The 16,013-nt window shown below is 39.8% G+C and overlaps 1 protein-coding gene across 3 annotated transcripts in view; it reads right to left on the minus strand.

Moving 5' to 3' along the window:
- Rbcn-3A (rabconnectin-3 alpha) overlaps positions 1–16,013 on the minus strand; it is a 96,682-nt gene that overhangs the window by 26,360 nt on the left and 54,309 nt on the right. For all 3 annotated transcript variants that reach the window (XM_088273531.1, XM_088273530.1, XM_088273529.1), the window contains exons 33-46: positions 15,407–15,628; positions 14,065–14,243; positions 12,888–13,025; positions 11,650–11,765; positions 10,853–11,123; positions 8,495–8,759; positions 7,304–7,433; positions 6,294–6,499; positions 5,520–5,804; positions 4,433–4,665; positions 1,940–2,121; positions 1,712–1,845; positions 1,152–1,387; positions 368–568 (exon numbers count right to left, since the gene is read on the minus strand). In XM_088273531.1, the coding sequence (XP_088129657.1) occupies positions 368–568; positions 1,152–1,387; positions 1,712–1,845; positions 1,940–2,121; positions 4,433–4,665; positions 5,520–5,804; positions 6,294–6,499; positions 7,304–7,433; positions 8,495–8,759; positions 10,853–11,123; positions 11,650–11,765; positions 12,888–13,025; positions 14,065–14,243; positions 15,407–15,628 (2,798 nt within the window). The remainder of the gene's footprint in view (positions 1–367; positions 569–1,151; positions 1,388–1,711; positions 1,846–1,939; positions 2,122–4,432; positions 4,666–5,519; positions 5,805–6,293; positions 6,500–7,303; positions 7,434–8,494; positions 8,760–10,852; positions 11,124–11,649; positions 11,766–12,887; positions 13,026–14,064; positions 14,244–15,406; positions 15,629–16,013) is intronic.

The following is a 16,013-nucleotide window of genomic DNA, read 5'->3' on the forward strand; positions in this document are numbered from 1 at the left end:
TGCCAGCTTTTTACACATCTCAAGTTAATAAGTGACGGGGGTGTATTCCGCTAGCCTAATATATTAATCGTGACAGCATATAAATTATAAACACATTTAATTACAATACAACCTTGTTTTTTAGGGAATAACCCGCAAAGCCTCTACATTTGGAGGCTTGCCTGGAGGTAGGATAATAAGGATAGGGAAGGTAAATGTGAAAAATACATCACAAACACCCAGACCAATTGTAAATAAATCTTTCTTGAATTTATTTTGCATTTGGCAGGAATCGAACACGCGACGCGTGTTTCGCATCCGAGCGTCTACCCAACTACGCCACGGCGCCTGTCATGAAACCAATCATGTGCATTTATGAGAACAGTACCTTGATGATGAGATAGCTGAGTATGCTCATGGCGGGGGGCACGAAGTGCTCGCGGTACGTGGGGCGGCCTTCCTTGATGGGGCGTGGGGCGGCGGGGGTCGGGGTGGCCCCCAGCAGCTTCATGTTCAGCCTCGCCCGCTGGGCGCGCAGAGAGCTCCACACGGAGGCCCCCTCTTGCCTCTCCAGAGTTATGGGGTTCGCCTGAAGACGAGAAAATCCGCATTCATGAATACAACTGATCAGCAACCAGTTCAGAAAATTGGTGTAATTTAGTCCAGGTTTTTTAATTTAGAGATTTCTTCCTTAACGTGTCCGGGAGCGAGTTTCTGCGGACAAAACTGTATCTGGCAAGTGAGTTTTTTCTTCTTTTTTTTAAAAAAAAAACTTTTTGTAATTTTATATCATACTCAATTCAAGCACCAAATTTTCTTGAATAATAATAAATATTTACAAGAGTAAACATTATTGATTTCACAATTATCCATGTTTTATTCTATGTGTTTTTTTTAACAGTGACATTATGATGATGTGACAGAAATATTGTTTTAATTGCAACTATTCTCTTAAAGATTTTTTTATAGGTACGCATTGAAAAATGACATTTTGTTAGCAAGAAAGCATTTCATTATGCTTGTAGAATGAGGGTCTACATTGGTGATGATCGTAAAGTTAGGTTACGTTATATTTTAACGTGTATTATTATAAAAAACGCAATGAAAAATGACATTTTGTTAGCAAGAAATCTTATAGAATGGGGGTTTCGTTAGATAAGGTTAGTACTCACGCTGATGGAGGCGGTCCTGAGCAGGCGCTTGACGCCGCCGCCGTACAGGGTGGCCCAGGAGTCGGCGGTGAAGCGGCGCGAGCACAGGCGGTAGAGCAGGTGGGAGTCGCACACGCGCAGGCCGTACACCAGCAGCGCCAGGTAGCACGCCACCAGCGCCTCGCACAGCAGCACGCCCAGCCGCGGCGTGTCCTCGTCCCCGTCGCGGGCCACCAGTGCGCGCAGGTTGGTCACGCCTGTCGGTCACCAAACCAATCATCGAGTTATTGCCATTTTCGAAGAAAAAAACAGAGTCGCAAAATTGTATAATGTATAAAGGTGGGTGCTGACCGGAGCATTTCGTCGTAACGTAACATTCGCGGCGAGCATCGGAACATCGGATGGAGTACTGAGAACGCGCTCGGTTCGCTGTACTGACTATACGAATGCTCGCATCATAACATGTTACGTTACGATTGAATAATATGATATAATTGAATAATCGGTAGCTTTTTAGCCATTTATTATCTGACCAGTAATAATTAAATAACTCAAATACTCTTTAGATCAAGTCAGGTTACCTGGCCATTTGTTGGGCAGAGTTGTCACGGTGGAAGGTTCATCGGTAGAAGAGTATCGTCGGTGCCTTCCTCCCATGAGGTGAGATCCGTGTATCGAGAGGCCACTGAGTCTAGACAGAGACTCCATCCCCACTCTGAAAGCAAAGTACAATGTCAGATACGCAGAACCAGGTCTGCGAGAGAGCGGCAGAACGATGGTATAACTGGGGACAGAGGATGTTGACTTACGCGTCATGGTGAGGATGAGAGTGCTTCACGCTGAAGGTGTCGGAGTCGCACAAGCTCTGGTAGATGCAGGCAGACAGGGCCACCGACAGGTCCCGCAGGATGAAGATCTTGGCCAGGCTGTTGGTGGTGCGCAGCGGGTTGGAGAGGCAGATCATGGTCTGCAGCATGTCGTGCGCTTGGGACTGAATACAAAACACTTTGATGAGGCATTTCAACTAATATATAATAGTGTCGGGTTGTGGTCCTGTGGTTAGTGTCGCGGACTCTTAAGTCAGAGTTTCTCGGTTCGAAGTTCCAACGCACTCTACCACAATTTGATACCTATTTCTAATAATGAGCCGCTTAGGCTCACAGAAAAAGTATGAAATTGAAATATTTTATTAAATAATAAAAACACAAATATTTCTCTTTTTCTAAAAAAAAAATATGTACAACAGTACATAAAAAAATGTAACTTAGTTTTAAAATCACTATAAATATTTTATTATAACTTAAATATAATGTCTACCGGTTTCGAAGCTAACCGCTTCTTTATCAAGACTGATTAATTGATAAAGAAGCGGTTAGCTTAGAAACTGGTAGACATTATAATTAAGTTATAGTAAAATATTTAAAGTGATTTTCATTTTTATTATAAAATGGAAAATCACAAAGTTAGTGCTTCAAATGTAAATTATAATATAACAGTATTTTAGATGAAACTTCTTAAAAAATACACTAAAAACAAAAAATTAAACCGTACTATGTTCACTGGGAAAAATAACTTGACTAACAATTACACCAATCACTTTGTAAATGTAAATATATGTTTCTTCCACATTTATGCATCTCCTCATACATACCCGCCGATTATTCTAACACCTGGCCTGACCGCTATCAAGTATTTGATATACTTGATGATGCCAAGTTTTCATCTGGTCCTATTTTCAACTATATAACAAAAAAAAAACTAACTAACCATCACGCCGCTTCACCGCAGGGGTAGGCAGAGAATAGAACGCCACACCACTCTGTCTTTGCAAACATTCTTCGCCTCTTCCACGTTCATGCATCTCCTCAACATCTCCAACTACATTCGCCTCATTAATTTATTCTTCTTTCCTCACTTATTCGTTCCACATGTTCAAGCCATATCGATAATGTTTATCTCAGCCTTGCATTCCTTCCTTATTTTACCATTCCAACATCTAACTTACATAATTTTTTTCACGCACATCGCATTTTGACTGCATTCAGTCTACTTTCATATCTCGTTTGCCAACTCCATGTTTCACTTCCATGCATTAAGGTTGGCACCAGGACATTATGCACTCCCAGTTCAGCTTTCGCTGTCAGGCTTTTATTTGCTATGACTGATTTCAGTGCACCATTCGCTCTCCTTTCGATATCCTTATCATTCTTTTCATCCCTAGAAAACATACTTCCCAAATGTAGAAAACCATCTATCTGTTCTATAATTTGGCCATTTACTAATTATACTTATAACCCTTATCTGCACCCAATGGTGCATAAGGCACTGCATCGAATTGACACAGTGTTATCTTGATCTTTACTTACATGAAGGCAAAATGATCACTCTTGCGCTTCAGGAACCAGTCCAGGGTAATATTAAATAAATATTACAGTGTAAATTCACTAATTTTTATTTTCACCCCCCCTGGGAATCGAACCCGGGACCTCCAGCACGGTAGCTAAACACGCTGACCACTACACCACGGAGGCGGACACAAATTTACTAATACTTTATGTTTTAATTTTTTATTTATTTGTTAAATATATCGTAGTCGTACAGGAGAAAGTGACCAACTACCAAAACGTAAAATTTTCAGGAGGGCCATTTAAGTCACTTTTGCTCGCCAACAAAATAAACATCAATGCAGTTAGTCGTTTTTAACAAGTCAATATATTATACTTCCGAGTTTAAAATCCTTTGGGATTTTCTTCAGCGCAATATTAAGCTAGTAAGATATCAAATAGTCAATGATCACCTTTTTGTATAAAATGCACTTGGTCACTTTCTCCTGTATGACTACGATATATATATACAAATATACATTCATTTATAAATTCTAAATCATATCAGCCCGTTGAGATCCACTGCTGGACATAGGCCTCCCCCTTCTGTCTCCGCTCCTGCCGATCCTGCGCCGTCCCCATCCACTGTCTTCCAGCAAACTTCCTGATGTCGTCCACCCATCTCATCGGTGGACGTCCTTGAGGCCTCTGGTTCCTCGGTCTCCACACCAGAACGCGTTTCGTCCATCTGTTGTCGGTCATTCTGGCTATGTGACCGGCCCATTTCCACTTCAGCCAATCAATTCGCTCTACCACGTCACAGACCTGTGTCTGTGACGTGGTAGAGCGAATTGCTTCTAAATTTAATAGTTAAAATTCTAAAGCATATTAAATATGCTCCATGTCAACAAAATGTCAAGAAAACACCCTCTGAAGCTCTGTGTAGCTCGATATGTGACCTGGTCTCCGTTTCCCTACCTGCAAGTGGCGCACGGGGTCTGCCACGACGGTCTTGGAGCAGGCTACGGAGGCGGAGAGCAGCGGCAGCGTGGTGGGGAAGGGCAGGGGGCTGAGCAGCTGTTGGGGGCCCTTGTCCTGCTGCAGCTCCTGCAGCAGCAGCACCAGCTCCATGCGCACCGAGGCCAGCCCGCCGCCGCCCGCGCCCTGCAGGCTGCAGTACGACAGCAGCGTCCGCAGCAGGGTCTCGTTGGCTGGGGGACAAGATAAACACAATGTTTTTATTAAACTATTTAGGGATCTAGCGTTTAATTTGTAGAACTCACATTTTAATTCACGTATTAAATGTTAAATTAAACACTGATTTTTTGAGTCTACTTAGTTGTTTTGAGAAATAAAAATACTTTGTTTTGTGATCCACTCACATTTTTATTAACAACCAACTAGTTTCGGAAACAACTTGTTGCCCTCTTCAGGGTTTAAGAGGGCAACAGGTTGTTGCCGAAACTAGTTCGTTGTTAATAAAAATGTGAGTGGATCAAAAAACAAAGTATTTTTATTTCTCAAAATAATATATGAATATGATCCACAAAGTAAATTCTTTTAATATTCAATGCCTACTAAGTTGTATTTTATTGTAAAAAAAAACCACATAAAATCAATTTTGTGAGAATTATTTGGCATTTTGAAACAAATGTTTGAAAATGGCTAACCAGGCGAAACAATTGTCACAAAATTGGTTTTTATGTGTTTAAAAAAAAACTGAGTAGACTCAAAAAAAAAAACATAAAAAACCTGATTTTTTAAAAAACATTTTAACTGAAACAGAAAGATGAGAAATGAGAAATGCCAGGATCAGGGAAATATGCGAGATCGAAGATCGTTAGGTGGGGAAGGAGACAAAAGTATGTGAGGAGAATGGAACCATCCAGACTCCCCCACATCGCACTGTACGGCCAATCCCATGGTAGAAGACAGCCGGGCAGACCACCAAAGAGATGGGTCGATAGCTGGGAATCAACATCGCAGGAGGCTAATCCCACAAGGCCTACAAGAAGAAGAAAGATGGCGATGTCATGTCAACTTGAAGAAGAATGGAGCGTGGTACCTTTGAGCCAGCGTTTCCTTCTGACGGCGCGCTGCACCTTGGCCTCGAAGTCGGCCTTCTCCTGCAGCAGCACCTGGTGCAGAGTGGGCTTCTCCTGCGCGGCGTGGTGGTGGTAGGTGGGCTCGCGGTCGCGCATCATGGCCTCCACGAGGTCGGGCAGGTTCAGCTTGGCGGGGGGCTCCTCGGCCGCGCCGCCCGCGCCCGCCGTGGAGTACCCGCACAGCTGCCGCAGCGCCTCCACCTCGCGCTCCAGCCAGATGTACAGCTGGTAGCGGAGGTGCCCCCCTGTAACGCGTTACAACATTAGCTTAAACTAACTAACCATTATTTAGAAAAAATATTTTTTATTTCTTCTACTAGCTTATACATGACAGTGACCAACAGACAAAACGTAAAATGTTCAGGAGGGCCATTTTACCGTTTTTACACTTTTGTCACACAGTTTTTAAAATTACTTAAAGCAGTTGGTCACTTTTTCCACGCATTTATTTAGGAAAAAAATGCAGTCACTTTTGATTCTTAAATAGAAGATTGGAAACGTTTAGTGACAGATACAAAATTTAAATTCAAATCATTTTATTTTATTAATTTACATTACGTAAGAAACTTTTTTTTGGAAAATAAAGTAGCTGGCAATATAACATATATATTTTTTACATAACATGATACAGAATACAGATAAGAATCATCAAATGATACAGCTGCGTTGATGGTATTCAGTAACACTGTTAAAATTTGACCTTGTAATGAAAAAAAAATAATTAACAAGCTTACCATCAACTTCGAACCCTGTGGCCAGAGTAGAGAGTTCCTCCATCAGTATCTTGAGGCAGGCCACGAACTTGAGCTGCTGGGCCATGATGTCCACAACGGGAGCCGAGGTCTTTGGTTCATCTTTAGCTATTGATTTGCTATCTTTGGTATCAGCTTCCTTCTTATCTAATTTCATCGCTAACGGGGGAGTTTCGGAACCGTTTGACCTGAGAACAAAAACAAGTCAATATGTATGACATTTTTTGAAAGCAAATATTATATCCAACTTTCTCCTTATCATTTGTCTTTCATTTCGTGTTATATCACTTAAAAACTCTGGTTAAAGAATAACTATTCATGTTATTTATTGTTTGGGAATTCACTTTGTGATAAGACATAATTCTTCTCCGCCTTATTCCTCTGAGGGTTGTGACACTTATTGAAGCAATGACTCTCTTCCAGTTATCCCTTGACTGCACTACACATAGCGCTCCAACCACCGAGGTGCCTGCTGCTGCCTTTACTTGATCGGTCCATGGTATGGGGATCTTCCTCCCCTCTCTTCCCCTCTGGCTACCAATCACAACTAGTCGTCCATGCTTTCCTCTTTGCCACAAGATTAGATTATTAATAAAATACTGGATTTTTACCAATTGAGTATTATATTGTTACGACTAGTTTCGGAAGCTACATTCTATCTGCGTGTTTGAATATAAACCTATATTTGAGTTTATATTCATTCATAGTTTATATTCACACCTGTAGATGGAAGCCTCTGTAGCTTCCGAAACTAGTCGTAACAATATATTACTCAAGTATGTAGTAAAAAAACATATAATTTATAATTAAATAACTATTCCATCATATTCCGTAACCGGTAGTCGTGAAGTAGAGTTTTTAAGTGGTATTAAGCAAAGTAAACAATAAATGATAAGGAGAGTGTTATATCAGCATACGAAAAAGCTTGCAATGCTTTTAATATAAAAAAGCGTAGTTTCTCTAGATTGATATTCTTTATTGCATAATCTCACCCCTTATCTTCATCATCATCCCAGTCCAGTTTCAGTTCATCGTCGACAGCCAATGCCTTCGGTTTGGCATCCCAAGCCATCGGGGATGCACCCCAATCCATGTCCATCGTTTCAGTTTTTGGTGGCTCTTCTGTAAAAATAAACATATTTTTAGAATATATCAATAATTCTTCCCTGCTACACGCTGAAGGTCACACTTAAAATATTGAGAAAAACCGGTCCAAATAAGAATATGTATTAGAATTGAAAATTTTATTTTCAGGCGTTTTGTAGTTTCTTCGTATCTAAAATAGTTAGAAAAAACAATCTCACATGCATCAATGAAGGGTTCTGCTCATTTAAAGCATAGGGCCTATGAAATTTATTCTGAAAAAATGTGTGTTGTCACTTACAATTTGATATGTAGTCAGTTATTGGTAGAATGGTGAATGTCATAGTGTATAAAATAATCACGTAAATCAGCTCACAATAGTATGTAAGCCTTGTAAATTCCCTGACTTCTATATTCTCATCTTGATACACTTTGAGGTGTGAAGTATCGTATATGTGATGTATGAATACCTAGCTCTCTTAAACCCATCAGAAGATTGCTTATCAATGAAAAATGCAATAAGTAATAAATTAAAATATAAGTAAGGACTCAACAACTATTTTTAAGAATAATAAAAATCACTGAATTTAGTTAACAATAATTTCGTGATGCAAAGGATTTGGTTGCTGGCTGCTAACATCTTGGGTGTTGGATAAAGAAAGAGTAAAGTTGCATGTGCGTGTGGGTTTTTATAGACTCTCCAGCTTTCTGTACTCAGGGCAGACAATCTAGTAGGCTTACCAGTGCAGGCAATTTGGCGGGTTCGTTTGTTTGTTAAGGTACCTACTCGAAACTGGGTGACGAGTCAACTCAACTTCTTCTATGCTGGATTACCAATTAAATTTAGATTAAATGACCCAAATCGTTTCGGCCCAGTTAAAAAGATAAGTTGTCATAATGGTGGATTACAAAGTCCATGTTACAAGCTGTTCTCCGGCATTACCATAACACAGTGAGGCGTCCTGTCCAACATCTTGGTCATGCTCCAGCCCAAGAAGACCGAGAAGAAAGCGCAACAATACGGCGTATAAGCGCCCTTGAGGTAGTTTTTTACGAAAATGGCGCTATATAAATCATCCAAGATTATAATTATTATTTACCTTTGGGTTTATCGGGGACAATGGGCCCGGAGCCCCACTCCAGGATGCCGGTATCGATCTGCGTGTCCCTCCGCTTGAGCTGTTTGGCGGGGCTGGTGGGCGGCGCCAGGTCGTCCAGGATCTTGGAGGGCAGCTTGCTGAGCACCTCCAGCGCCAGAGCCGGGCAGCCCGCCTTGAAGTGGCCGTGCGCCGTCGTGAAGTACAGGCGCCGCTCCAGCCTGGTGATGCCTTCCTCGCCGTCCTGCAGCAGCCCCACTCCGCCGCCCTGGAAAGGGAGACGGTGAAAGGGAGGCGTTGCGAGTGAGAGTGATGGAACAATGGAATGCAGCTGCCAATGCGAAGGAAACATTCTCGGGAATTTTATTCGTATGGATCCGCGATTAAACATACAGATCTTGAATAAGTGTCCTTATTCAAGATCTATTCTATTCGCAAGAACTAAGTTCGTATAAACGCGCGATCAAACATATTGAGGTCGAATGGGTGTCCTAATAGTATTATATTAGTATATTTTATTAGTATTATTAGGACATAATTAGTACTATTAGGACATAGTACTCTGTATTAGGACATAGTACTATTAGTCCTAATAGAGTGATTAATATTATTATATTATTAGTATTATTAGGACATAATTAGTACTATTAGGACATAGTACTATGTACTGGGACATAGTACTATGTATTGGGACATAGTACTATTAGTCCTAATAGAGTGATTAATATTATTATATTATTAGTATTATAAGGACATAATTAGTACTATTAGGACATAGTACTATTAGGACACTATTAGTGTCCTAATAGTGCTAGTGATTCAATAACGAAGTTTATAAATTGGTTCATATATATATAGAACTTCCAAGAATTTGAGTAGTGTGGTTGTCAATAATGGGTAGAATTGGTGAATGTTACACGTGTGTAAAGGGATCACTTAAACCAGCCTATGACGGTCGTCAGCCCCGTAAATGCCCAACTTCCATATTCTTCTTCATCTTTGATGAGATGTCAAAAAAAAAAAAAAAATAATATGTCCTAATAGAGATATGCGAGATAATTGCATCCCGTGGTCAGGGACGAACGAACGACATTGCGCAACTATTTTTTAGAGCATCCAATTTTCACTAGCGATGATCGTGTATTCACGTTGTATTAGGACGATGCCTAAGAGTGATGGAACAAGAGTCATTCCGCATTCAATAGGAAATATGTAACATCCACACATATTGTAACTGTATGCATATTCATAAGTAAATTATTTTTTGTCACATGTGACAGTTCCCATCATACCACACAGTATTACATTACAACTGGAGCTTTGAGGATGATGATCATGCAGTCATCAAAAAAACTTGACCAATCCCAATCTCTTGATTTGTGGTGTTGTTTTTACGGTTTCTACTGTCAACTTTCGTAGAGTAAACGCAATTTTCGGGGAATATTTCGACGTTGATATGTATTTTGTACACCATATGAAAATGTGATTTAAAAACGGGAAAAGTGTAAATATTCCTTATGTTGCTTTTATTGAGCATTGAATTTGAAACGTTACAATTTTGTAATGTTAGCTCTGGTAAGCATCTGAAAACGAGAACAAGAATACATCGCAAGTAGCCACCATAGCTGGCGTAGCGGGACAATCACCCCGAAGGACGACTTGTACGCTACTAAAAAGAGATCGGCGGAAACAGTATAAAGCCCTGTGCACGTGAAGCACAACATGCACGCACACACTGAGAAACGTTTGTATATTAATGATTCTATCCCCAATTTTTTTCCACAAGTTATATATTTATAAATGAACTTTATATTATAATACTTTTATGTAATACATACCGTAGAACAGGGCTACTTGAACTTTGATGTGTTACTTGAGCCCAGTACAAAAAAATATTTAGATCTGTATGTAGTCTACAATAATGAACGTATCGACATGATTCATTGTTTTCCTGACAGGTGACACTTATTGTCACGGTATTGTAGACCAAATACAGATTTAAATCTATTTTTTGTACTGGGCTCAAGTAACACATCAAAGTTCAAGTAGCCCCGTTCTACAGTAACAGTTTTACGAAGAAATAAACAATTCTGAGCCCGTATCTATTATATTTTATATCAATATTCTCATTATTAGGGTCAAATTGTAGTAAATACATAACACTGGGAAGGAAAGGTTAAACCCGCAGAATGGAATAGCCCAGTGTACTTGCGTGGCGATGTACTGGCAGACAAGTTTTTCGAAAAAATAAACAATTCTGAGCCCGTATCTATTATATTTTATATCAATATTCTCATTATTAGGGTCAAATCGTAGTGGGAAGGAAAGGTTAAACCCGCAGAATGGAATAGCCCAGCGTACCTGCGTGGCGATGTACTGGCGGACGAGCAGCGGGTGCGTGCGCAGGTAGACGTAGAAGTTGAAGACGTTGGGGTCGGCCTGCGGCATGGCGGCCGTGGAGACGGCGTGCGGCTCGTTGTCGTCGTAGGCCGGGTGCAGCTGGCCGGCGCGCGCGATGAGCAGCGTGCCCAGCGAGCTCGAGTGCTCGCGCATCATCCACAGCGCCATGGAGCGCAGGAAGGGGTCGGGGTGGGCGCGGCACATGTCCTGGTTGTTGCCTTCCTTGTCGCATCTGCAACAAATATAGCATAGTGTGTAATTAGATCCATAAATGAAATACAAACACACAAAATATAAAAATCCTCTAGCACACAACTCTGATACCTGCTTTACCCGCAACAAAGGGTTTATGGTCCCTGGAGTGAACAATAAATACGGGAGCAGAACACTTTCATATGTAGTTCCGAGCATTTTTAATTGTTGGAGGTAAGAGGTCAAACTAAAATATAGACCAAAGGCAAAATGAGGGAATGGGTAAATGATCTAGAGTTTATACTATGAAAAATATTATGAATTTGTATATGAATGTATTTATTATTATTAACATTCTTAAAAAAAAATTGAGAGTAAAGAGATTTCGACTTGTCTAAAAAGAAAAAAAAAATTAATCCGGCATACTGCCAGTAAATACATATGCACCATAGCTATAGACTTTTTCCAAAATTAGATTGACCGAGCGGAGATTGTTTTTACAACACAATACCAGTAAGAGTCAAACCAGGGTAATATCATAAGTTAAATATCGTCGCTTTACTCACCCGAGTATCTCTTCGTACAGCAACTGCTTGAAACTGTCTGGCATCTGGGAGTCTGAATCGTATAGCCTGGCTACCACCATGGCCAACTGCAGGTCATTGAGGCGGGTCAATATAACCTGAAATAAAACAAATTTTATGATTTTTTGTGGCTAGACTGGTGAGAGAAGGGGCTGAAAAATTATCAAGTTGGAAATGCTTTGATGGTCAAGGTCGTGGAGGCATCTGCGTACAATTTGGAATTTAGATCTAGCTGACTGACTAAACTAGCTAGACTACCCTATCACTGTAAAAAAACTAAGGCACTTATAGAAACTCGATGATGGTTTTCCAAATAAGTATTTATTTAAATTGTGAGTGACAGGGACATCGATAGTTATTACATTTCGAATCGGGACCCAATTTTCAAAAATGATAATAATTTAATTGTTTGGTAATATATCCAAAATAAAACAAGGTTTGTTGGACTGAATTCTACATTTATTTATGTATATATTAATACATGACACGTTTCGTCTTTTTAGGACATTATCAAACACTATCAGTGTTGTTTGATTATATCCAAAATAAAACAAGGTTTCTTGGATCGAATTCTACATTTATTAATGGATATGTTAATATGTGACGCGTTTCGTCTTTTTAGGACATTATCAAACACTGATAGTGTTCGATAATGTCCTAAAAAGACGAAACGCGTCATGTATTAACATATACATAAATAAATGTAGAATTCAATCCAACAAACCTTGTTTATTTTGGATATATTACCCAACAATTCAATATGGAATCCTACCAACTGTCTGCAGTTACAATACATAAATATGTAATAATTTAGCTATTTAGTTTCTAAAAAATGCACAATTGTGACAGGAAGCCTAGAGCTTGTGTATTGGCTCCGGAAATGTGGCGGGAAGTTTTCAATGGACTGGTTATAATTCCTGAAATAGGGATCAATTGTCTCAGTCCCAACTTCATATGTGTGTGATAGATCGCACAGTGAACTGCAAGACACTGATTCTAGGACATGATGCCTCATAACATTGTATCGAATATGGTCCACTAAATACAATAGTGTGATTTTCATTGATTATAAACCCAAGAAGCCCATCACATCTCCTAATTCCAGCCCAAAATCAGATAAGTGCCCGTTTTGAGAGATAAATGGCATTACATTGTTGCTCGTCATCAAGTTGGATGGAAATGACTGAGACATGAAAGGCTTTTGATGAAATCTTACTAACCTCCAAGGCATCCTTCAGTGCATCACCGAGAAGGAAGAAGGCGGCAGCATGCTCAAACCTCTGTCTACTGAGAAGTGCGTAAGCGTTTGTTTTCGCGGCTTTCCTCCATCTGTCTAGCGTGAAGTTGTTAGCAAAGAACTGAAAAGGAATATTGAAACATGTATAACAAGGTTTTGATAAAAAGTCAAGGAATGCTGAAATTTATTTTCATAAATCAACCATGACTTTTTTCCATCCGTTCATCAAATTGTTATAGGAATGGTTCAATAGTAATGTTGGCAATTAGAGCCAACTTAATTAATATTAAACATATTAAAATAACAACTGTTAAGTTATTTCCACAATCATTTTATCTGCCCAGTGACCGGGTTTTGTCGTTCCGACATCAACTAGAGTCAGTAACGATGAAACCAGGTCAATAGATATGGTAAAAACTATACGGTTGTTATTTTAGATAAAATTCAGTTCCACTAAGAAATCTAATAATATTAACACATTGTTGTTGGAGGTTTTTTCATCAACCTCGACCCTATTATACAAAGACAGTCTGCCGCCCGACCTCAGTACAATAATCACAAGTAAAGGCAAACCCAATTCCGATCTGTACAATGTTTTTTGGCACCTCTCGCATTCTACCAAAAGTAACTAAAAAGAACACATATAAGCGTCTCCCACTTACATATGTAAAATACGCTTTTAAGCGTTTATCACAAATAATAATTTTTGTCCGCCTCCGTGGTGTAATGGTCAGCGTGTTTAGCTACCGTGCTGGAGGTCCCGGGTTCGATTCCCAGGGGGGGTGAAAATAAATATTAGTGATTTTACACTGTAATATTTATTTAATATTACCCTGGACTGGTTCCTGAAGCGCAAGAGTGATCACCTCGCCTTCATGTAAGTAATGATCAAGATAACACTGCGTCAATTCGATGCAGTGCCCTATGCACCATTGTGTGCGGATAAGGGTTATAAGTAAGTATATAGTATTTTTGTATTCAACTAGTCTAGTCAACAAATGAAATTGGAATATTATCAAGTGATATAAAGAAGAACTTATCCATTTTTGTTTGCGTTCAATGTCACTTTCCAGCAGTGAGCATCATTTCACATAACATGAGTACTTAAAACACGATTTTTTTAGTAATGGGTGTGTCTGGAAAACGTTTATTCATCTTACATTGGTCATCTTCTCGTCCCTCTTGGAGCGGAAGAGTCCCCAGAGCAGGGCCTTCTTGCGCATGGCGAGGTAGTACAGCGCCGCGTCCATGGGGTCCTGGTTGGCCTGGTAGGCCGCGCGCGCCACGCGCTCCATGCACGTGCGCAGCAGCTCGGGCGTGCGGACCCACCAACCCACACCTGCGCACCAAACTCAATGTCAAGTCACACAAAAAGGACAAATCAATATTATATTATTTATCGATTTAGCATTTACTTTGTGGAATGATATTACCTTGATTTTTCGGGATATCGTTTTAAAGTTTAAAAATATAATACAATGTATTAAAAACACATATCAAGCCACTTATTGAACTTTTTATTGTGCAACAGATCTTTTTAGGTAAAACCTGAAGGTTTTTTCTCCATTTGAAAAATATTAAGTTTATTTAAAAAAACACTATTATTATTAAAAATTAAACAAAATGGTGGTAACAAATATTGCTTAATCAAGTTTGTTGAATAAAAAATTTATTATTTTTAAGGGCTTTCTGAATAAAGAGGCTCTAAAAAATAACATTCCTTTAATAAACAACCAAATTGATTTTCGTATAGTACACTTTTTGATTCGAAGACATGCAATGTTTGCACACTGGTGTAGGAAATGTTCGAAGAAGAGACAGATATCGCTCACTCCTTTCAAGAATGTCATAAATCAAAAAGCTTGATTTTTCAGGAGAACGTTTTTAGAGTATAAAAATATAATACAATGTATTAAAAATAAATATCAAGCCACTTATTGAACTTTTTACTGTGCAAAAGATCTTCTTAGGTGAAACTTGAAGGTTTTTTCTCCATTTGAAGAATATTTGGTATATTTAAAAAAATAATTAAACAAATACCTTTTCTTCAAAATGCAAAAACAACACTTTCTGCCATGTAGCGGGTAAATATTAAGTTAAAAATATGCCGATTTTGCTGGGATATAGTACATTTTCTGGGCATTCCTGAAACATGCATAACTGAAAATCGACGATTTTTGATTTATGACGTTCTTGAAAGGAGTGAGCGATATGTCTCAAAATCAATACGAAATAGGGCAGGGTTATATGGATCAGGCGTGGGTGGCGACAAATCTTGTCAATGGACTATATGGAAAATTCATATGGTTGTTAATGAAAGGAACATTATTTTTTAACAAATAAATTTTCAGTGAACAGTTCATCAATTGATTCAAGGATGTGTAGTATTGTTTCCATGCTGGTGTAGTGATTGTCCTGACGAAAAGGCGTCTCGAAACCGATAGACTACAATCTCACTGAGTGGTTATTTACTAACTGTTAATACGAATGAAGATAGGTTACCCAGTTCCTTGAGGGTGGCCCACTTGGGCTGGGACTTGGCGTAGCCGGGCGCCAGCATGAGCAGCTGCTCGGCGCTGTCCGAGTGGAAGGCCCAGGCGATGTTGGCGCTGCCCACGCCCTGGCGCTGCAGCGGCGCGCGCGCGCCCAGCGGCAGGCAGCGCAGCAGGTAGCCGTAGTGCTTCATGGCCAGCAGGAAGCGCAGCCCGCAGTCGTCCAGGGCCTCTGCAGTAATACAACGGGCGTGAACTAGGCTCGCTCTCATACAACTCATGGCAGAGCCTCAAGTCTCTCTCAACCAGAGATTTTATACATGAAAACATCATTACTTAATATTTATTATTCTTTTAACCCTTATCCGCACCCAATGGTGCATAGGGCACTGCTTCATATAAACGCGGTGTTATCGTTAACGCATGAAGGAAAGGTAATCAACCCTTCGCTCAATGAAATAGGCTCGCTCTCATACAACTCATGGCAGAGCCTCAAGTCTCTCTCAACCAGAGATTTTAGATATGACAACATCATAAGTTAATATTACTTCTTCTTTTAACCCTTATCTGCACCCAATGGTGCATAGGGCACTGCATCATATAAACGTAGTGTTATC

The sequence above is a fragment of the Brachycentrus maculatus genome, unplaced genomic scaffold (genome assembly GCF_059751285.1).
Source record: "Brachycentrus maculatus isolate JH-2025_06_01 unplaced genomic scaffold, ASM5975128v1 h1tg000586l, whole genome shotgun sequence".
NCBI classification, from domain to species: domain Eukaryota; kingdom Metazoa; phylum Arthropoda; class Insecta; order Trichoptera; family Brachycentridae; genus Brachycentrus; species Brachycentrus maculatus.